Raw genomic sequence first — 24,258 nt, 5'->3', positions numbered from 1 at the left:
CTTTGTCCCAGGGTCAATGGATCCCTATCAGTGTGCTTGTGTTAGTGCCCCTGTGGCTGTGTCCATAAGGCAGTTTCCTTGCATCAGTGTCGGTTCTCTAATGTCAACAACCAAATGTCAGTACCTCCAGGATTGTTGTCCTTTGCATGTCAGTATCGCAATACTGGCACGCTTGTGTAAGGACCTCAACATTAGCATTTGTGGACTTATCAGTGATACTTGGTTAGTGCCCCAATGGCACTCTTACTATTATATGTCAGTGTCCCTTTGTTTCTTTCCCATCAATGCCTGTGTTCACTATTTCCCATCAGTGCCACTGTCCCTATTTCCTCATCTACTCATATCCCAGTGGCAGTGCTCTGGCCCCAGTGTCCCAGTATTAGTGTCCCTCTGTCAGGTTTTCTGTGCCATTGGCCATGTTTCATGTCAGTATCCTAATGTCGATGTAGCATGTCAGTTTCAGTGTCTCTCTGTCCATGCCCACCTGTCCTAATACCAGTCTCTGTACCCAAGCAGTGTTTTTGTGGCAGTAACCCTAGGCAGTGTTTCAATGCTGTGTTCATGTCAGTTACAGTGTCAATTTCAGTATCTATGACTCTTTGTATGTGCCCCCATGTCAGTGCCCGTGCAACAGTGCACCAGTGTAAGTGACCCATCTCAGCAACCACAGGTCAATACCCGATCGTTGCGTCCCCCCAGTAAGTGTGCTTCCATTACTGTCTTTGTTTCACCTGGTGTCAAGTCCAACCATAAGTATAAAATCCTACAGTCCTTGTGACAATCTCCCTTTGTCATGTACCCCTGGCATGGGACCAGCAACAATGTTTGCGCCAGTGTGTCCCCAAGTCAATATAACCATGTTGCTGTTCCATTATCTGTGTCCCAGTGGTAGTGTCTCATTGGAGATGCCCTTGTGTCAACATCAATGCAGTGATGATGAGTTAATGTCTTAATGTGTCCCAGTGTCAATGTTTGTAATTTATGTCAATGAACGACTGCCACTTTGTTAGCATTTCCATGCCATTGTTGGTGCCACTGTGTCAGTGTTCTAGGGTCCGTGTCCCAGTGGCAGCGTCTCCATTTCAGGGTTCTTGCATCAGCATCCTCTGTCAACATCCACAGGTACATTAATAATGTGTCCCCAGTCAGTGTTCATATGTAAGTATATCATGTTAAGGTCTAATATTATATCCCAGTGTTTAATTTCAATATCCTTCTGCCCTGGCACATGTGTCAGTGTCAAAGCGTAACTGTTCTGTGTCAGAGTCACAGCATTAGTGTGAGTGTCCCATGTCAGCATCCCAATGTCACTGTTCCCAGGTTGGTATTGATGCTTCTGTTCCCCCAGTGCTAGTACCCTAGTGTCAGTATTAATTTGCCTGTTCCATTATCCTACTGACAATGCACATTTGATAGTGCCCCTGTGCCTTTGTCTCCCTGTTAGTGTCTCAGTGTAGGTGCCTCTTTGTCACTGTGGCCACATCAATGCCCCTTTGTCACTGTGGCCACATCAATGCCCATTATGTCATTGTCAATTTCCCTATGGTTGTGTACTAGTGACAGTGTTGGAGGCCCTTTTAAAGTGCTCCTGATTGTATCAGTTTCCTAGTTTCAGTGTAGGACCTACTGTGTCAGTATACTAGTCTTAGGGCCTCACTATGACTTTGGCGTCTGTCGACTGCCATGGTGGTGGCGGCAGACTGACCGCAGTTGGTTTGGCGGTTGGACCACCAGATTACAAGTCATGTGGGCCTATTGAGCAAAGACCGCTGCAGCAGCACATACTGCCACAGTCACAAGGCAGCACAAACAGATGGGAGGAGCCTGTGTTGCCATCAGACACATTATGAGGTTGCACACTGCCAATGTGACCGTGGTGGTCCAACCACCACATCCCAGCAGGCGGAAATGGGGAGTATAAAGGGAGACACTCACCTACAGGTGGCCTTACACGTCCGGTGCCGCCATGGAGCCCATCACGCACGTCCTGCCACTGCTGCTGGCCATCGAAGATGCACAAAACCCTGCTACTGTAGGCGCAACTGACAATAAGTACACCTGTGTCATCAAAAGTTACAACAAATCGTTGCACTGTCATCCATATGAGATGGTAGTCACGCTACGGGCACCAAGTACACGTCATTGTGTCCACTGTCTGAGTCATTCACACAGGACACATTTCACAGTTAATATGTCCATTTTGGGCAGGTCAATCATATTGCACCACAACACACGTCAGACCATCTCAGGGACAGTGAAGGTTACATAACATTGTCTCACACAACACCAACAACACACCAACATCACATATACAAATACAACTCACACATTCACATTCCTCGCATGCCATGGACTTTTGTCACTTTCAACACACTTGTATGGATGTGGCATGGAACACAAACAACACTCCCAGTAAACAGCCCTGCAATACATATACACATCACACACATTGCAACACAATGGAAGGACAATGGCATGCTTAATAGTCAGAGAGACAAATAAACAAAGCTCACTATGCAAACAATACCTGCACAATAGGGATGGGGCAAGCAGAAACACCCAGGGAAGGAGGCTGCATTGGGACACATATCACTTTGCAATTGCCCATAAAACAACTATTGCACATGAACTGGCCCTTCAGGTATCTCTGGGACAAACAATACTAGACCCAAATGTCATGCCCATCTGCACAATGTGGAAGTGCAAGTCAACAAAGCACATACAACTCCAACTCCCTGGGACATACCTCTACAGGAACTAGCTGCAAAACACACAGCTAAGTGTACACATGCACAGTCAAATGCAAACAAAGCTAGCACAATTCAACACACTCCATGTCTGCACAAGCAAAGCTCAAGCTGACACACATTCAGTGAATACATAATCGATATCAGGGGGACAAGTCTAACACCATACATGCTCACACTGGACAATCACAAGATGAAATGCTTACCATAACAAACACCATACAATGCCATGTCACCACCAATGTATTTACACCCACATATCCATACACTCAACATACGCCCTTGTCTTGAAGGACACCAGCACTGTCCACAAAGGCGGATCCTGCAAACAACAGAAAATTGATCAGCAAGCAAACAACTGTAGGCAGACAACACAAGTAACTCAGGAACAACATTAAGGTAGAAAAGGGATTGCAGGTGAAATGTATACCCCAAAAAACAACTTTTTGGGTTTATTAACCTAAAATTTCCCAAGGCCTCTGGCCAGTTGATAGTGTGATGCACAGGCACTTCATGGTGCCCTCACTTGACTCCTAACTGTCATGGAACCTCCACAGGAAGGGACTTCAAGTGGGCAAGGAGGCACTTCAGGGATCATCCTTAGGGGGCTCGGATTTGGGAGAAGGGGGTTGGTCTTGGGTTTGGGAGGGGTGGGCTTCAGGGGGGCAGGGGAGGCAGTGGAGGTGGAAGGGAGGGACATGCCTCTGTTTTGGGACAAGAGGTGGAGGGTACAGGGGAAAGGGCAATGTCACACATAAAAAAGAATTCTTAGGGACACGGAGACAGTCATCAGTAGGGGATCGGGATTTGGAGGTCGAGGAAGTGGTTGTGTGGTGTGTTCGTGTGGATGTTGTGGGTGCGTGCTTCTTAGAGGTATGTTTGTGTTTTGCATGTTTGTTGGGTGGGTGAGTGAGTGCATTTGTGTGTCGTGGTGGTTTATGAGGTGGAGGTGCTGGGGAATAGAGTGGTGGATGTGTGTGTGTCTGTTGGGGTGGTGGCTGCAGGTTTGATCTGTGTGGTGGGTGTGTCACTGACTGTTGGTATGGTGCCTGTGGGTATGCTGGATGTTGTGTGTGTAATGCTAGGTATTGTGGGGTTGTCTGGAGAAGTGGTGACTGCTGCTATGTCTGTGGGTGGATGTTGTTTACTTGCATGCTGGTGTTTTTTGTGGTGCTTGTGTTTGCGTGTGCTGCTCTTATGTGTTGATGCGTGCTGGTCTGTCAGTGTGCTTTGGGTAAATAGGGTAAGGGGGATTTGGATTGGGAAGTGGAGGGGGATGGAAGGTGCGGGGTGACTGGCTGTCGTCAGTGAGGAGTCCAGGGCCTGAAAAGATCTCTGTAGGCCAGCCACTGGACCATGAATTCCTTCCGGGAACGCATTTGTCTGTTGTAGCTGAGTTGCCAGTCCCTGGATGGCATTCATAATGGCTGACTGACCTACGAAGCTACTTCTCAGGAGGTCAATAGCCTCCTCATGGAGGGCAACAGGGGTAACAGGGGATGGGGTGAAGATGCCTGCGGCAAAGGAGACGCCCACCTTCTTGGGTGAGAGGGCACAGACAACTGGGTGGGGAGCAACAGGGAGGGCAGTGATAGAATGCGGTTGGCAGATAAAGATAGATGGCACAGGGGGATGCCCCAATGGGTCCACCACCACCAGAGAGTGTCCACTGGAGGAAGAATTTGATGATGATGAGGATGTTCCGGACTCCCTCATGGCACTTTCCTCACCCTCCAGGCCACTGGGTCCCGCTTTGTTGGTGGTGTCTTGACCCAAGGCCCTGTGGTCAGATGCTTCCCCACTTGGCTGTGCTCCGTCTCTTTCACTTGCCAGTGCTGATGCTGCAAATACAAAGAGAAATAGGATCATCACATGTCCATGATCACACTTGAATAACAGCTCAGGTTGGCAAACATTACTAGGATATCAAGTAGACCCCAGCAACAAATTCCACTTAAGTGGCCCATACATGTATCATACCATATGCATGCATGCCATCTGAACTGTCAACAGTTGCCCACAGGAAATTCATGATCGCATACAACTAAAATTGCATGGCTGAAGTTGCACAATCACAATAAACATTCAACAAAAAGGAGACACAGACCCTCACCTATGACCCACAGAGAAGACCTCAGATACCTGTTGGTATTCTATAGTAGTTCCACAGATCCCGCACAAAGTCATGCACACATCTATTTGTCACATACCTAATGACCCAACAATAAGAAATTATGATACAAAATCCTGCCATGTTGATGACAAAAGTAGGGGTGGGCGGTGAGCTCTCAGCTGGCGGAGTTAACAGAGTTTTTTGCACTCTACGCTCTGCTGAGATGCAGAGTTTGACAAAAAACTCTGCTAGCTCCACCAGTGGAGTGGAGCTCACCGGAGAGTGGATAACCTACCTGGCTTTGCTCTCTGCGGGTCAGCATCAAGCTGCTGCTGCAAGCTGCTGCTGAGAGGTGCACTGGCACCAGCTCCGGTACCAAGCCTCCTTCCTTTTACTGTCCTCAGCAACTGGGGCAGAGGGTGGTGTCTCTATATGTCCCGGGGGCACTGGGCCCGAACATTGTTACATACGGGGTGGGGGGCTTTTAAGAAAGGAAACCTGTAGTCAGGACTCCACGGAAAAGAACTTTCTCAGGGACTCTAGGGAGACAGGTTATTTTCCATGGAGCTCTGATTGAGACTTTTCTTTTTTCCAAGCACATCCCCCCCTTCCCTGCGCAACATATACAATAATGTCCAGGCCCACTGCCCCAGGGGCACTGGTCCTGAACATCATTTGCATATGTGACGGCGCAGGGGCCTGTGCTTGGAAAAAAAGAAACATGCACTGAGAGCTCCATGGAGAGAATCTGTCTCCCCAGAGTCCCGGGGGTACAGTGGGGACTGCGGAGGCCAGCAGGGAGAGCTGGAGACCAGGTGAGCAATGTGCAGTTGGTGAAGGGAAGTGTGCACGTACTTACTTGCACCCGATCTCAAAAGCGCTAAGCAGGGTTGGGACGTCTAACCATGCTTAGCACTTCTGAGATCAGGCACATAGTTGGCCAGGCAGGCGGCACTACGCCAGACACAGAATTCCGCAGAATTCAGAGAGTATTTTACTAATTCCGCTGAATTCCATGGAGTACAACTCTGTGTGCTCTGCCCAACCCTAGACAAAAGTACAATCACCTTGAGAAGGTGACATGGAAGTACCCATGTCACACTGGAAACATATCAACAATGCACACTTCACCAAGTGACATTTGTCCCAATAGAGTAGTGGAGGTAGTATAAATGTTGCTCAGATAGGCCACACTTGTAGCATGGAAATGGACACTGTAGACATCAACTGCAGTGTGTCAGAGAGAGATGTCCTCAAAATCCACAACACAATGAATCAGCAAGCCTCAGTGTAATCACCACTAATGTCTGGCACCCCTTACAATGGCATACTCTGAGTGCATCAGTAGACACAATTAGTCCCTTGGATGTTGAAGAGGCCCTGAGGGCTCATCCATGGGGGGGTAGTGGTAGACTCTTCTGTGGGATCTGTGCGGCCACTGGCAGCTTGGCCTTTTCATGTGAAACATGCAACTGGTTGTATTGTGACATCTACCTCCAAAAGTTTACAGGGACATTTCACAAAGCCCTTGTACGTAGTTGATTTCCAGGTTATCCTATTGTGACAGGAACCCACGCTATTGGTTGTATTGACCTGACATTTGTGAAGCATGCCAATTCTGTTTAAGTCAAGCAGCTGCTGAAATGTGCAGATCATTACCCTTTGGGAGGATGGTCATGGCCTGAGAATGCCATCTTGCCACCAGTGCAGGCCAAACCGTGTCTAGGCAAGATAAGGCTTTGGCCATTTTGAGGCCTACTTGATTGTTATGCAGGCAGACCCAGGACGTTGTTGTTGTATATGTAATTTGAGTCATTATGTGGGCAGTGCATTGTGAATGTGTCTGCTGCCAATACTATTCTGGATATGCATCTTGAGGTCTTTGGGATCATTGTTTTGCACACTCGGTCAATTGACTTTCATGTCCTCAATAGTTTCATCTTAGCTTAGCAGGTCAAGATGGAGCTAGATAGCCAGACACATCTCAGAGTTGAGCATGACCTGTATCTTGGTCCCTTCCAGCTCAGAAAACTTCAATAGAGAGTTAGCAGGAAAGGGTATTTGGACAAGTTAACACTGTACAGGTGTTTAGAGCTGCTGAAACAGTGCCTCCTGGTAATTGCAGTCATGTTATTCTCCATACTACACTCATGTGACAGATGGTATCCACCCAGGTGAGTGAACTTCAATTGAGATTTCATAAATTGAAGGAATTGGGCAAGTGAACATTGTTTTTGTGTTTGGAGTTAGGGACATAGGGCCTATTGTGTTTTGCATTCTGATCACTCCATCTACTTCCCCACCACCATACATATTTTATGCTCCCAGATGAGTAAACTTAATTATAAAGTTAAGACAGGGATATTTTGGCATGAGAACAGTGGGATTGTGTTTGGACTAGGCGAGACAGAACCTCCTGGCCTTAAAAGTCATGTCACTCCCTCTACTTAATATACTTGATTACTGCCATCCCCACAGGTGAGTACACTTCATTTGTGAGTTCATAAAGAAGGGTATTAGGAGAACTAAACACAAGTCTGGTGCTTTGAGTTAGTGAAACTTTGCCTCCTGTAAGTTGCAGTCAGGTCACTCCCTCTACTACTATACAAATGGTATCCTCGATGATGATTGCACTTCAATTGAGAGTACGCAAACAATGTTATTTGGAGGAGGAAACACTGTGCTGGTGGTTTGAGTAACAGTAACAGTGCCTCCTTGGAGTTGCAGTCATGTCACACCCTTTACTACACACACTATACAAATGGTATCCTCCCAGGTGAGTACACTTTAATTGAGAGTTCACAAACAATGGTATTTAGACAAGAGAAAACTGGGCTGGTGGTTAGTTTTATAGTCACAGGGCCTTCCTGGCCTTCCTGGCCTTAGTAGTTATGGCACTCTCTCTACTTCCCACATTTGACAATTGGTATCCTACCAGCTGAGTAAACCTAAATTGTGAGTTGTCAGACGGTGGTCTTTGGACAAGTGACCGCTGTCCTGGTGTTTGGAGTTGCTGAAACTCCTGCTGGGAGTTGTAGTTATGTCAGTCCCTGTACTTCACACACATGACATATCTTATCCCCCAAGGTGAGTACACTTCAATTGGGAGTTAAAAGAAAAGGTATTTAGTGAAGGAAACACTGGGCTGATTGTTTACATGACAATAACAGGGCCTCCTGGGAGATGTTATGTAACTCCCTGTACTATACATCATATGTAAATGTTATCCCCAAAGATGAGTACATTTCAATTGAGATTTGCTAAACAGGGGTATTTGGATAGATGAATACTGGGCTGATGAGTGGAGTAACAGTAAAAGTGGCACAAGGTGAATTATGGGCATGCATGGCATAGCAATTTTGGGATTTTCTTTGTGTTAGCACTTACCAGTCTCCCCTTCCACCAGGTGTTCCTGTCAAGCCCTCAGGATCAAGGATGGCCAAGATCACCTTCTCCCATGGAAGGAGGTGCAATGGCACACTGGGAGGGCCACCACCAGTCTTGTGATTGTGCTGTTGGGGCTGGAGGTTGGACACCTATTTCCAGGCCTCTGCGCTGCTGCTAGTCTGCCTTTTTTGGTTGGTGGTCGGCGGTCCTGCCTGTATGACTTGTAATACGGCAGTCTGAGAGACCACCAACATGGTGGTCTTTTTAGGACCACGAACATGGTGGTCTGGGGATCTGACCACCAAACCCGTAATGAGGCCCTTACTGTCTCACATTATGGCATTGTTTGCTTATAAACTACTTATCCTGTCCTAGGTCCAGTTCAAAGCACCAAGGGGATCAAAGAGTCTTGAGGGCTGGAGTTTAGATGGACGAGCCATTTAGTGATATATATAAAGTGAATCAGGAATGGTAAAGTGTGTTAAGAAGTATCACTTGAAAAAACAAGATGTGATGTAGCATTTTGTGAAGAAGGAGACCCATCTCAAAAAGAGAGAATTGTAAAGTAAAACAAGCACTTCATTAATAAATAACTTAAATGATGGTTGCAGCATTATGATTATCCCAACATCAGACTGATTTTTGTGGATAGGATTGCAGGACCAGTTTCACTAATCATTTGAAAATTAAGGAAAAAGTTTGAAGTTTATTTCACAATGGATTGGAGCAGTGCTTAATTTGTAAAATATAAATAAATAAGTGCAGGTGCCCAAAATCTTTCATAGGAGGCCACCCACTTCCATGTCAAGTGCATCTCATGTCTACCACTGGTGCCGCCCATTTCCACTACTGCATGGACTATGTTCAAAATACTTTAGCAAGCGTGATTGCTTTCTTCATGTGGGTCAAATAGTGCATTTTACCGCCCTAGACCAACGTCCAATTCAATTTTCTAGAAAGCCAATTACTCTTAAAAGGCACCCATGAAAGAATTTGGGGCCAGATGTAGGAAACGATTTGCGAATCGCAAACGGCAAAAATGGCCGTTTGCGAGTCGCAAATGTGAGTTTCCTATGCAGAAATGCATTTTGCGAGTCGGGACCGACTCGCAAAATGCATTTCCGACTCGCAAATAGGAAGGGGTGTTCCCTTCCTATTTGCGACTCGCAGTGGGATGCAATTCCATAACCCACTCGCAAACGGGAAGGGGTCCCCATGGGACCCCTTCCCCTTTGTGACTGGACCCCATATTATTTTTTCAGGGCAGGGAGTGGTCCAGGGGACCACTCCCTGCCCTGAAAAAATACCGAAACTAAAGGTTTTTTTTTTTTTTTTAAGTGCAGCTCGTTTTCCTTTAAGGAAAACGGGCTACACTTAAAAAAAAAAAACTGCTTTATTTAAAGCAGTCACGAACACGGAGGTCTGCTGACTACAGCAGGCCTCCATGTTTGCGAGTGCCTTGACTCGCTATGGGGCCGCAATTTGCGACCCACCTCATGAATATTCATGAGGTGGGTCATTGCGACCCCATAGCGAGTCGCAGTCGGTGTCTGAGACACCGTACTGCATACCAATTTACGAGTTGCAAATTGCGAGTCGCATGGACTCGCACTTTGCAACTCGCAAATATTTTATTTGCTACATCTGGCCCCTAGTGCTTTGATGGCCACTTTGTTTGGGTGAGGAGAGCAATTTTCCTTACACCACTGCTGATTTAATTATTGCATGTATCATTATTGGAAGTTGACTACACGTATCAATTTTAAAGAAGCCTTAGCCACTGTATGCGCCGCAGGACATGGTGAGAGTGACATTCTCGATGACCTGTTGAAGCTGAGGGTCAGGATTGGTACAGACCTCGTTAAAATAGATTCCTTTCTGACAGTAGGGCTTCGTTGGTGTGTAAACAATCACAATACTCGCTTTTCAGTATTTGTGTCAGTAATCTGTCTTTGTGCAACATATGTGATGTGCTTTGCGTTGTTCTATTTGTTGAAGTCTGTGTGTGCTGCATGTATGATATGTAGAAGCTGGTTGACAGGAATAGTTGTAAATCCTTCTACAGTTCGAGCAGGCAAAATAGTGTTCTTCTTGTGAGTTCTGTAATTCTTGAGGCTGATGAACTCCAAGTGAAACTTACAGTTTCAAAAATAAATGTCAGGGCCCAAATATTTTCTTTACAAGTCACTCTCAACTCTGCCTACTGCCGGTGTTGTACAAAATACAGTGCACAATTGTACAATGTACAGTGCCCTACTGATTACCAACTAGGCTTTAACATAAGCACCAATACATTGCAGCATCTGCCATTTTTTCAGAATCTGCAGAACTCCACATTCTGCAATGTTGAATTAAATGTTGTTCTTTGTTTAGTGTAGTAGCTTTTCTATTCCTGTTTTCCTTTGCATTCTGGTATTTGTATTCCTAAATATATACTAAACGTCAATCTACTAGAACCAGGATTCAGTGAAACAATCTAATTATTATGTTACTTGATTTCATGGGTCAACTTGAGATCACTCACAATTAGCGGTGCTGTTGTGGTGGTTAATTTTTTTGTGGAAATATACAACTACTGAGGCATAGCACAGGCATTGATACTATTATTCAAGCACCTCAGTGTTGTCCTTATCATGATTCAAGCACCTCCATTTTGCCCTTGTGCTCTGCAAAGAATTCCTGGCAAACAGCTCAAATTAAAGAGCTACTACCATTTATCTCTCATGCTTTGCCATCAAACCTTATTCTGTTCTCATGCATGCAAATCACATTGCAAGGCAGATTTCTTCTTGATTCATGAAAGGGAACATAGCAGCTGAGGAGATCAAAGTCTGGTTAGCACGTTCCTGCATAACCCCTCCACCTTGCAAGTCTCCATACCCCCTCCACCTTGCAAGTCTTAAATGACAGGCTGGGCACTGGGGGATTCTGGGCATCATCCCCAGACAGAAGTTTCATGTGACTTAATTACTCCTTCATCCAATAAATAGGCATGCCAGCAAGGTGGGCAGTGACAGCTGTGAAAGTGGACAAATGGCCATACATACCAACATGTTTGAGATGGATATGTACCAAAGAAGTCATGGAAATGTATTTTCTCCAATTACTCACATTGAACTGGAGGATTTTTTCAAGGTGTTGAAAGCAAAACTAAAGGCTTTGCCTTAAAAATTAAAGACTCAACAAAACTGGTAGTATATGCCTGTCTTAGGTCGGGTATTGAACGACATCCTGCCCTCTTCCCATTCACACACAGAGATACACACACACACTCCATCACCAGCATACATATCAGTGGACACATATGCAGGCCCAAACATACACAAACTTTGACACCCTTCTAAGGGTATGAAGGACTATATCACTACAATAGTGTATACAGGCGTGACACTGCCCTTAGTTCGGCCTAGTGCTGATACCAGGTCAAACTCTGTATTTCCTGCAGTTAACATTGCTGCCCCGTCCCCCACGCAGAAATGCAATCCCTTGCCTTGAATGTCTCCATCCACTCTTAGGCCCAGATTTAAGAAAAGTGGTGCTTCACATTGTGAAGTACCACTTTTCTTACACACTCCTGCGCCCCCCTAACACCACCACCATATGTGTGCCGTATTTACGATACAGCGCACCATGGCGGTATTAGGAATGATAGTGTAAACATTTTTGACGCTATTGTGGCACTTTGCTCCACCAGCGCTACAGCTTTTAACTCTGGTGGAGCAAAGTGCAAGGAGGCCCATTGATTCCAATGGGTGCGTCACTTTAATGCCTGCTTTCAGCAGGTGTTAAAAATAACACCAAAATGGCACAGTGAAAATCTTGTAGATTTCATTGCCCTGTTTTTGCGTGCCTCCTTGAACCGGAAGGCCCCCTTTGCATACCTCATACATGATGCATGCATAATGTGGTGCAAAGGGCCACAAAGTGGTGCAATACAAGCATTGCACCACTTTGTAGATATGGTGCAGCGTTTTTGGCAAGCTAACGCCATATTAGCATCAGAAAAATGATGCTAATGTGGCATTTGATGGTGCAAGGCCATCCTTAAATTTGGGCCTTAATGCTGCCCTCAGAAAAATATTAAAAGTTATATTGTCATTGGGTTCACTAATACCATACCCCAACTCCATAAACTCTGTAGTTCTGCATACCTGTAGAGACATACAAGCCTGAATTTTTCTACTATGATAAGCTATTGGAATGAGCATTTTTGACAAACACTTTTTTCTAAGACTGAGTATGTAAGATTCCGTCTTCAAAGAGAAAAAAAATGCTGAGTGGTTTTGTCTCAGCAACCCTTCTGAGGGGACATAGAGGGACTGGAAACCTATCTCACCCACCAATTTTGTCATTAGAATGTTATTCCCTTCCTCATGCACTTGCTTCCTAAGACTTGCTTTTCTCTTTTAACAGTTTTGAGGCCACAGTCATAGGATCACTGTCTCCCTTCTCAGCACCAAAAAATATATGTTGCTCCCATTAGTGAATTAGATAGCTTGAAAACTCCGCCCTTACAATTTGGGGCAATTTTGAACTTTCGGAGATACGCTTTATGAATGCTTTGCAAGATATGGAAGACTGCATGTACTTATACTAGCTGCAGGCAATGGTTGTGGTATTTTGAGGGAAGTCAACTGTAGAAACAGCCCTCCAGACCATAAAAAAGGCCCACAAGCAGCCAACCCACTCACCTGTCAGACCAGCCCTTCTGCTACTGGTAAATTGCCCAACAGGCCAGTCCCACCCTGCTCAACCCCCCATACACCAGCAACAGGCGTTCTAGGTTGAGGGTGACTGTTCATTCATTAAACTAATGCGGCTTCCAACACAGACAATGGGCATGATAAAAGGAATCGGAAACTGACCAGAGATTCAGCTTGATTCATGGCCAGTGTGTCTTGTGCTGATGTCGTTTCAAGAGGTGCTGCAGACTGAGGTTAAATGTTGTTCCTGTTTGGCTTGGGGCGTTGTTGTTAGGGCCCAGGGGAAATCCTCTTCTTTCTACCCTGTGCGAAACCATGACAATGCCACAATTTTGCTGCTTTGCCTATGAAAAAATATTGACACGCCTCTGTGGCAAGTCATTTCACCACAATCAGTTTTTCTTTCCTAAATCCCCTGTAAGAGTAAAAAGCATCTGTGTAAAAGTGAGGCCCCGTTTCATATAGGCCATACTCAACCCAAAAGTATTGGGGCGCTTCATATGAACATCTGTTACATTACATAGAGGTCACATTTATTTTTTGCACGGTCATGGAGATTAAGTGATTTGCACAGAATCATAGGCTTTGGAGCTGATGCCAAGATTCAGATCTAGTTCTCCAGATCCAAAGTCGGCCGCTCTGGCCATTACGTCACATCCTCTTTACAAGGACTGCTGCCGGTGGGATTACCTCACCAGTCCCACAGCCTGACAGAGCAAGCTTTCATTCTGAAAGCAACCTCTGACATGCCGGCAGTCACATTTAGAGGGCCAAGCATTTTTATGGGGATGCCTGGCCTCTATGGGTCTCCTGGTGGCTACAACCCTGCCTGAGACTCATGTCAAGGAAGACAGTTCTGATTCTCTCAGTTGTTGCCCATCTACACCACGTCATATTCTGCAATCGATTATAATGGACATGTTCACAACAAAACCTATTGACTTTATTTGCTAGTAGTGACTCTCGGTCACTCATATGCACTTATGTATAAAGTGAAAAATTGAACACAGTAAATGTAGGACTCAGATGAATGGTTTAAACTTTAGACCAAGGAAGTGTCCTTTGGTGGTTGTGTATTTCTTTCTTTCTCTGTTACAGGGGATAAGCTGTAATTCCCAACTTTCATTTAAAATGTACTCTCTAGTTTAAAGCTTCTGTGTGAAGGTTTATCTATGTGTGTTTCATGGGTGAATCTCCAAACCTGCATCAATGCCAGGCTGACTACGATGTATTATCTTATTACAAGATATGTGTATTCCTGAGCTGGTTAGGTTCAGATGCCCCTTTTCACTCCCCTGAGACTAGACACTTCTCTGCTTAAAGAGTTAAACTCCTGAGCATATCCATTCTCATTTGCCTGACTAAATCTGTTGATTCTGCCATTTAGAGGCTTTACTTGCTGAGACTTCCTGCTTGACTTCTCTCACTAAATATTCAGTTTTTTTAGTCTAGCATATCAGCGAATTTTCTCTTCAAGGAACTGAATTCTCTCTTCATGAAGTAAGACAGTATGGGTGCCAGTGTCCCACATTTCATTTTGCATAGGATAGGGCTGGACCTATCAGGACTCTTTATGCCTGTGTCTCCCATGACTGAATAACTAGTTAAATTCAGGTGACCATTTCCACTCTCTTGACACTGGACTCTTCTCTGTTCCTGCTTAAAGAGTTAAACTCCTGAGCAAATCCATTCTCACTGACTGAATATATTTATTCTGTCTTTTAGGGACTTTAATTGCCAACACCTCCTACTTGACTTCTCTCACTAAATTTCCAGATTTCCTTTGACCTAGCATATTAGGGAATCGTCCCTGCAATGAAACAGAATGCTATTGATGTTGCTGTATGATAACTTTTAGCATATCACATTATATTTGCGAAATTCGAATTGTTTTGAAGTATATAATCGAGATTGTCACATGGTTGACCATCTATTTTTGATAATCTTAAAGGATTTGAGTTTGTAACTTTGCTAATCTGCTGATTAAACCTTCGTGGTTTGCATATATACTGCCCACTGTCTTCATTGTGGGGCTTTATTTGCTTCACAGTTATTGATGTTTTGTTGATTTGTTGATGTTAATCCTCAGTTTCAGACTAAAGATCCATCCACTCTAGTGCAGCTTGTACTTAAGTTTGCTCCAGCAATCTGCAAGGTACAAATGCCATCCCACTGCAACACTAGCAAGTGTTTCTTTGCTACTTTTTAAAGCCATGTGTAAAACTTTCCCTGGTGCCATGTTGGTGCTATAATATAAACTCAAATAAACAATAACATTCATACAAATTGCCACTCAACCTCCATTTCCTTGTTTCATGTTCTTTTTAATCATGTTCATCGTTAAATATTCTCAATGATGTCCTTTTCTTCATCACATGGCGTATTATCTAAATGTTGATATTCTTTTTGATAAATATAGGTTGTTAGAATCATATTCTCAGTGTTTTGCACTAGGGTAGATAAAAAGATGTTTAAAAATTATTTTTTCTCATGTAGCAGAACCGCAGAGCTTTAAGTTCCTGCAATTTCCTTCCTGCCACCTACCCTGTGATTACGTGGAAGGCTGGGGTGACGGTGTTTGTCGGTCATGTTTCCTGTGCTGGAGCATTTCCATCCTTTGTAGGAATCAATGCCCCTCAAGGTTTGTGGATCTTTGGACCCTGTGACAGGGTGTGGTAGAACCACTAGGACAATTCAATACACACGTTACACACCATGACCAGTGTGGCCATGGAAGGAAAACTCCGTCCAAAAATAAAGATAAAGAATGTATTATAAACTCAAGCTCAAAGTAATTTAGACAATTTGCAAGGCCAGGTTATAAAGATACATAATCACCAAGGGTTGCCCAAGACGACAAAATAAATGTGAGCGAAATAGTATTAACAAAACTAAACATTCAAGAAGAACAATACATATCATCAATAGAAATATCTGTGTAACAGAAATTAAACATTGCTCAACATTAGCAATCATGAATCAATTCAAATTAGCAGAGTCATAATTTAGTTGGGCACAGGGTAAGTCCTACAGTTAGCCAAATCAGTGAAAACCGTGTGGGGCGGAACACATGCGGGTAAAAGGCAAAGACCACAAAAAAGGCAAAAATAATTTGGAAAAAGATCATCTCGGACTGCAAGGTACTAGCAAGGTTGACAAAAGATAGGTAAAAAGAGAAAGCGCCAGCATGTCAGAGGCTCAATCAGGAGTCTTCTACAAGTGGTAGGGGAAAATCTCTAAGTCACAGCAGGGCATCTCGAAGGGGCAAAGTATAGAAGAAGATATCCCTCCAATGGGCACGGCATATGCCGTTCTTCATCAGCAAAGCATTTGGTCACAAAACAACTGGAAACCTTCTCTGATCAAAGTCCAACTGGTCATTGGTATATCAAAGTTCACACGACATTCTGATTTACCAAAGTTGACAGTCCAATTTACATTGAAGGGCATCTTCCAATAGAAATCGATCACACAACTCAAATTTGTAACATCAATTTCAATTCCCAGGTCTGTCATGGGAACCTCTTCCACCAATAAAGCTCCACATGAAGTTGAAACATTTGTACAATTTGTTAGTCCATCTATTCAAGATGCTCCATTTTCATGGACACAATTACACTTTCTCCCTATTTCTAAACAATAGGGGCTTATTACCAAAAGCTAGTTTTCTGTTGGGAACGAGGTATGAAAGAAAATTCACATTAAAGAATGAACCAGCATTTCCTACACTGTCACGAAATATAAGTTTAGCAGGCCGCACTTAAGCTAACACAAGATAATTACAGCAATACATTCAATTAATCAGCTTTAATATAACACATTTAATATGCAACTTGTGAATTGTACATTAAATAATACTTCATAAAGATGAGTGTTACATTCACTTTAAACGGGATAACTTTGTTAATACATTTCATTAGTTATAACGGGGAAGCACAATTCTTTCATTTTTGCACCCATTTTAAATCATTGATCATTAAAAATTCAGTATTGTTTCAATGCATTCTGTTAGTCTAAAATTTAAATAACATCATAATATCAGTTTAATCCTTCTAACATTTGGTTTAATTCAAATACCACCTATGTTGAACTTTACAGTGCAAAAGAATGCACATTAATAAAGGAGTGTCAGTGAAATTTCTACATTCAAATCATTAGTGCTTTGATTAACATAAGGCAGAAATTGGCACACTTTGATGATTTTTTGTGACACATGGTACACTACTACATTTTTGACTACATCACCTGTAATTCATTTGAATCTCAGGGTGTGGGTATCCTAGATGCCCTGTCAATAATCCATCTTGTGATGCCATGGAATGCCAGGCCGTGGGTGTTCTAGGTGTCCCATTAGTCATCCATCCTTTGATTCCATGGTATGCCAGTGTGTGTGGGTATTCTAGGTGTCCTGTGAATTATTCATCCTGTGATGCCATAGAATGTTAGGGTGTGCTAAGTGTCCCGCCAGTCATCCATCCATCCCGCCAGTCATCCATCCTAAGGTGCCATGAGATTCCTTGGTGTGCTAACTGTCCTGCCAGTCATCTGGGGTCTGGAGTCCTGTCAGTCCATCCTGTGATGGCGTGGAATTCTGGGTTGAGGGTGTTCTAGGTGTCCAGTAAGTCGTATATCCTGTTATTCCATTGAATGTCAGGGTGTCTGTGTTCTAGGTGTCCCATCAGTGATTACACATCTAGGATCGCACTTAACCTTCTGCCTAAGGGAACCAGGAAACTTTAAATTGTGTGAGGATACGTACCTTAACTTTATTTTAGCCCCCTCATCACGAACCTAAAAATCAAACCAGCTTTAAGCATTTCAAATAGGCAACTTATTTTTGTGCTTCAGTTGCCCTTATCCATGGGCTTTCTTTATAAGACAGTGTTAGGAAGGTTGTTATTCTAGCTAGTGTTGCTAAATAACATGAATGCTAGAGTACAAAAATGATATTACCTAGATTCAGATCCATGGATGCAGCTTATTCATACCTCAGTTCTGTAATCATCTACGTCCATAGTATATGTAATGTATGGAAATGGATACCACCAAAGGACCAAGAACATTATGTGAACAGCTGGCTACAGCACAGTTCTCTTACATCTGCCTGGCCTGTCCCTTTCAAATCTAAAGAGTATTTTGAAATAAATACCTAGTTTCGTATAGACATTGGAAGTTTTGGGAAAAAGGTTTGATTAATTGTAATTCTAGCAAGTCTTCTGACATGGCACGTTCATACAATATATTCCCTTAGTAAGCCACATTTAGTCATAGTTGCCCAGAGACACTGGCAAGAGAAAATTTCAATTACTTCACCTAACATATGGTCACTAAGATGAGCAAAAGTGGCTTTCTACCTAGAATAAATACCTGTGGATTGCTAAGTATATTAAGTTAGATATCAAATAACATCTTGGAGATGATCTTCATGTCAGTGTTTACAAGAGAAACAGAAGAGGACAGGAGATACAAAGTCTGACCTCCATATGAAAAAGTATCTTGTGCCTCTCCTTCCGCTTTGACCTTCCACACACCCTTCCACAACACTTTGGGCAACAGTGTGTGGTTATTTTTTGAGAATTGTTCTTATATTATTTAGCATACGCCTTTCTGCCTTTGGGATTTACTATTGCTCAAAAACTGAGATATAAACCTTCTCGAAAGTGACTGGAGCTATCAACTTAACAGCAGTGTCATGGATTTGAGATGTTTATTACCAGAATCAACATCCTTTGTCTCCCCTGTGCATAACACTTGCATATACAGTTCTTTGAAGTGTTTATGCCTTTCAGCGAGTTCTATCTTGTCTTTTGTCGATGTGGAATCCTAAATTGATGTTATCTGAATACATTTTCTAGGAATAAACACTTTCTAAAGTCACTTTTTGACTGCTGTTTTCTAATGCATACATAAAACGCCTTCAGTAGATGAGACTTTTTGGAATACTTGAACAATCACTCAGGCATTTTTCCTCAAATATGTGTTTTCACTGTGTTACTTCAGTTCTTTAGGCATAAATGTATATGACCCCCCCTTTCAAATCAGCAATGCAGCTAGGCCAAATTTAAAACACCCCCTTCCTCACCTTTTTCCAGTTTTAGTTTTTGTTGACAGAGTTTCTTCTAAAATCTACTTTGTATGCGTTTTGCTAAGTACATTCCTTTTTACTTGACTGTTTGCTGTGGTATATATTTTTTTAAATAGGAATGTTAAACTCGCTATATATTGTCCCGAAATGTTACTTGACTGCACTGGTGCCTTCAAGAAAATACAAACTACACACAAGGGTGGGAACAGGTTAACTTTTGAAGTGTCAGAGGCAGATAGGTCTTGCTCAGTGTGCAGACATTCATCCTGAAAACTCCTTTGTTTGATTGTAGGCCCATGGGCTCTTGTGCTTGAATGCACTATGTTTCATTGATCATGTCTTAGGCGGCACATAAATGACAAACCAGGACACTAGCACCCATTCAGTTGTGCTGATTGAATTTATAGAGGTACTAGGTTTAAACTATCTCAAAGTGTTATTGCTGAATGGGTCTACAGGTCTGGCTCATTTAACACCACTGTTTTATAATTAATCATGCTTTTGAGCATACTTTATTAAAATAGCCTATAAAAGCAAAAATTACTGAAAGTATTAACCTGCACTTTGAAAACTGATGAACTCAGATCCATAGTGATGTCACTTGGCACTTTTCACAGTAAGAACGAAAAACATGATTTTTTTCTGTAGACTCAAAAGTGGCCTGATTAGTTGACCCTATAAATCTGCCACCCATATGTCATTACAGCTGATTATACTTACTAATGCTTGCTCGAGGGCGTGAAATGAGGACTTTCACACTGTCTGGTATTTACAATTGACTAAAATATAGCTGCAGATTTGTAAGTAACTTTGACTCTGTCCATTGTTCTCAGGGGTCATTTTTTATCAGGAATGTCGTGATGGTGGTCCCCTGAGTGTGTTTATGTTCCTGTTTGGGTAAGTGTTTATTGTCAAATGTATTAAGGAAATATAAATGCACAGATAAGTTGTCATCTAAAATGTCTGTCATCTTCTTACTGTGTCACAGTCCTTATTAGGCACCTGGGCATTTCAGACTGCCTCGTCTGTGTTTTTATGATTTAATGTACAATGATGGCCCGGAAGCCCAGGCCACAGTTATATTTCCGGTGGGGTTATGCAGGGATAACTCAAGGTGTTTTGCCACTCCAGAGCAGGTACATGTTTTGTAGCCGCTACTCTTGGGTTTATGACTGATGCTCCACAGGATGTGTGGCAGATGCAAAGGAATGGTCCCGGAGTTATGTATACTACCTGCGCATTATAATGTGCCTTATTGCGCCGACCACCATCTTCAGTCTTGACACGGTGACGTCCTCTTCCTAAAACTTTTCGTTTTGGTGTACATAAAGGCACGGGTGAGGGCACGACATACTGTATTACTCTACAGAAGTGTCTGCTGCCTTGATATGTATCCCAACAATCAGTAATATCAAACCCAAGCATTAAACCTTACATGGACATCATTTTAGGGGTCGCAGCTGCGACCCCTGGCTTTCTTTCTGCTAAACTTGGCACTTCCTTTGCGACCCCAGGCCTCAGAGGTGGCAAAGGCAGCCACAGGAAAGAAGGTGAACAGTATCCCGATGAGCATCCCTTACGTTTTGCTGCTACGACAAGGATCCAGTTTTTAAAATAATCAAATTTAGCAGGGGAATGCCACTCTTCTGAATAAACAAAAAGTGTCATGAAAACGCACTGTTGAACAAATTATCGTGTTTATTTATTATGAACAGGTGAAAAATTATGTATAGGACCATACCTTCGCCTTTGTGCTAAGTAAGAGTGATCAAGTGATCGTAAATAAAAACGCTTTAACAGTCATAGGAATGCTGCAAACCAATAATATTGGTCTGTAGCACAATATTCTCCAGTTAAAAAAAGTAAGTATGTAATGTTTCCCATGCATATCCAGAGGCGTAGCTTCAGGGGAGGCCACGCTTGCGCCCAAAAAAGGGTTTTGTCCACATTCACAAAGGGGACTCCTTCTTGTTTCCGTATAGTTATCACTAATTTGGATTTGATGGTAACATATTAATGTTTTGTGACCAGATTTCGAATGCAAAACATTAATGCTGAAGTTAAGGAATCAGTATTTGGAAGGGAGGCCCTATACACAAACCTTCGATATACCAAGTCTGTATTTTGTCTGACGCCCAAATTGTGATTCTGTAACACATTTTGGATTTTGCACATTTAAAAGAGCCATTTTACAGTCACAAAGGCGGAAATTTGACCTTTTTGACTGTAAAATTGCTTTATACATCAGGCCCGTGATGCAGTGCACTAGTAAAGAAATACGGTCCTATGCATGTGGTGTTCCCTAGTATTTATAGGGCCCAGGCCACCTCTGTTTAAATCCCAGCTCCCCCATTAACCAAGTTATGCAGTCTTGCACACCCCTGTATCCCTGAACCTTTGTCCCCCTATTTGGCAAAACGGGGAAAACCTAGAGGTGAATCTGCTTGCATATGAGACAGCTTACGTTGCTATGCAAGCTACCACATTGACACAGTGTGCACAACATGTAAGCATAACAGATCAAAACTTGTGAATGACTTATAGCTAAACAAGCTACAAATAGTAAATAAACACCCCGCGGCCATACAAAAACACTGTCAAAGCCAATAGTTCTCGCCTTTATAATCAAAGTGACAAGCTATTGGCTTTGCCAATTTTTATTTTTCAAATATTGTTTAAAAAAAACAAAAGAAACTAATTGTAAGAAATATCTCGGAATTAAATATTGAATTTCAATTTTTTCAATCTTTATAAATTGTGTGGTTTATTTTTTTAAATAACTTTCATGCAGGAAACTGGACAGAATTTAAATGGCTTGATGCACGTGATCCAGCTTAAAAAAAGAACAGAAAAGACTAGTAGCAGATACTTAAGTGTCAGACTTTAAAAGAAGAAGCTTACCACCCCTGTTTTATTTTCCGCACCACTCTGAACTGGAGCAAATTCTCAGGCCAGCTGATGGTCCTAGTCTGCAGCAGCCCAGAGAAACAATTTATGAGCCCTTTGAAGAAGAGATATCTCCTCTATTGATGGAGTGCAGCAATCTGCTGCTACCCCAGCGCCTTCAATTCTTTGTGGCTGACGGCCTGGGCTTTGATAAAGCATTTTGAGAACACAGAGATAAAACCAAACAAACCTGATAAATTCAGCTTTTTACTCAAACACTCACAAAAATATGCATGTTGCTGCGCTTTTAGGGATCAGCTAGGAATCGAGTGGGGGTAACACAAAGTGTGGCTGGAAGAGATGTGAGAGTGGAACAGCACATGGGCAGCGAGAGGCCAAAAACAGATGCAGCCCTATCGAGTGCTCAGAGAAAAAGAAAAATGTCATTACCTGATGTGGAGCTTTGGAAGGATACAATTCATCCAGTGAGAAAGATGGTAAAGAAGCTATGCTCCAGGTGAAGGATAAGCACAAGATGAGGAAAGAAAGCTGTCGAATAATAAGCAAGTACGATTGACAAGAAAAACAGCCAATGATAAGGAACTGACTGACCTAAATCCCACTGTGCATTTTTTACATTCTCCACAATAGGTATTTCAACTACAGACAGCTCAAATCTGTCTTGAAAGTGGCTCTCTCTTTGAGCTGGTTGGGGTATAATTTGCAGAATTTGGCCCAAATTCAGGAGGTCAACCAGGGTCATCGGCTCTCATTGACACTGTGATATATGAGACTCTTCCAGTCCCTCTTCTTGAGCCTAGGGAAGGCATAACAGAGGCCTTCTGTGGGCCTCTGGTTTCCCCATTTTTGTGCAGCCTTTTGGCCAGTGGCCCTAGACATACAAATGAGGCAGAAAGGAAAATAGCAATAGATGGGTACAGTGCACTTTTGTTACATGAAGTACTGGGTCTGATCCCACCTCTGGCAAGTCCCCTGCCAACAGGCAAGATAAAGGGGACAGGGGCATCCAGGACTACTTGTGTCCCAAGTCAACACAGGGCCCCACAGCCTGAATCCAGGGACTAGTTGAATGATGACCCCGTTTGGCATCCTTCAATTTAGGTGATGTTTGTTACACTGAAGAAGAGGTTGCACTGTAACAACATTAAATGTATAATGTGGGAGGCGTGGCTTGGGGCGTCAAGATGACAGTTGCACTCTAAGAATGCTCCGGACTGCTCTGTCATCTGTCACCATCCTCGTCTATATTCAGCCCTTACAAGCACCCTGGCTGGTGTCTGCCCTTCTCCTGAGTGGGGCGCCTTAATGAGAGACTCTGTGTTGCTCCTGAAGGGCCGGTAGTGGCCTGTGATATCGCAGGCCTGAACTCACCTGTGCAGATGGCAGAGGTGGCTGGCTGCGGAGTTCTGGGGTCGATCATTATGCCTAGGTGCTGAGCCAGGTAACGGTTACTGGAGGGACTTTCCAGCCCGAGGTGCCCTGCGACCCCCAGGAGGACACCATCCGGGTCGAGTTTACAGAGCGGGGCCTGCGGTGTGAGGTGGGCTGCTGGGACATGCGGCCGCGCACTGGAGAAAAGAGGGCATGTCGGGCCGAGGATCCCAGGGAGAGACGCTCGCTTCCTCCGGTGAGGAGCAGGAGGGGGGAGCGAAGCCTGGAGTGGTGTGCTGTGGTTCCCAGTCTGGAGCAGCACGGTGGGCCGGTGCATGGTAGAGGGCAGGGCCTTGCACTACTGTGGTCTACCTCCCTCAGCGGGCCCATCCCCCCCATAGAAAACGCTGGAGGAGTTGCGGAGGTGCGAGGCGGTTCCTAGATGCCAGTCCGCCCGGGAGCTCTGAGTCGCCAAGTTGAGCCTTGCCGGATCGGGTAGTGATGGACAGTGGGGGAGACAAGGCCCTGAAAGGAAGACGCATGGAGGCCCTGCAGACAAGAGTGGGGGCCCAGATCTAGAGCTGCCGGTGGATCGGGGGCCCTGAAATCGCAAGGTCCGAAAGGTGCTGGAGAAGGAGAGTGACAGCACCGGATAAGAGACAGTAGCAAGGAACTGAGCAAACTATTCAATTGGTGTATGAGGAGATCTACATAAGTGATCGGAGGGCCTGTTGCCAGCCTGCATGTGAGCGTGGGTGCCTTGCCAAAGTGCGAGTGGGGCTGTGGAGAACTAGTTGTAGTAAAACGTGGCCCGTGAGCTTTCTGCAGCCCTCAGGGCAGTGTCCACTGAGGTGGAGGAGGGCATCCAGGCGATCTGCTCCCCAAAAGTAAGAGAGTGAGATACTGTTTGGGCAGTGTGGGCCTGGTTTACCTCTGTGCCATGTA

At 43.9% G+C, this 24,258-nt stretch overlaps 1 protein-coding gene across 4 annotated transcripts in view; it reads left to right on the top strand.

Moving 5' to 3' along the window:
* The window catches only part of NIPAL2 (NIPA like domain containing 2), a 433,718-nt gene that overhangs the window by 383,820 nt on the left and 25,640 nt on the right, over positions 1 to 24,258 (top strand). For all 4 annotated transcript variants that reach the window (XM_069220538.1, XM_069220535.1, XM_069220536.1 and 1 more), the window contains exon 9: positions 19,869 to 19,932. In XM_069220538.1, the coding sequence (XP_069076639.1) occupies positions 19,869 to 19,932 (64 nt within the window). The remainder of the gene's footprint in view (positions 1 to 19,868; positions 19,933 to 24,258) is intronic.

Source organism: Pleurodeles waltl, chromosome 2_2 (assembly GCF_031143425.1).
Source record: "Pleurodeles waltl isolate 20211129_DDA chromosome 2_2, aPleWal1.hap1.20221129, whole genome shotgun sequence".
Taxonomy (NCBI): domain Eukaryota; kingdom Metazoa; phylum Chordata; class Amphibia; order Caudata; family Salamandridae; genus Pleurodeles; species Pleurodeles waltl.
Note: the sequence above shows the minus strand (reverse complement) of the source record. Positions and strands in the feature narration are given on the sequence as shown.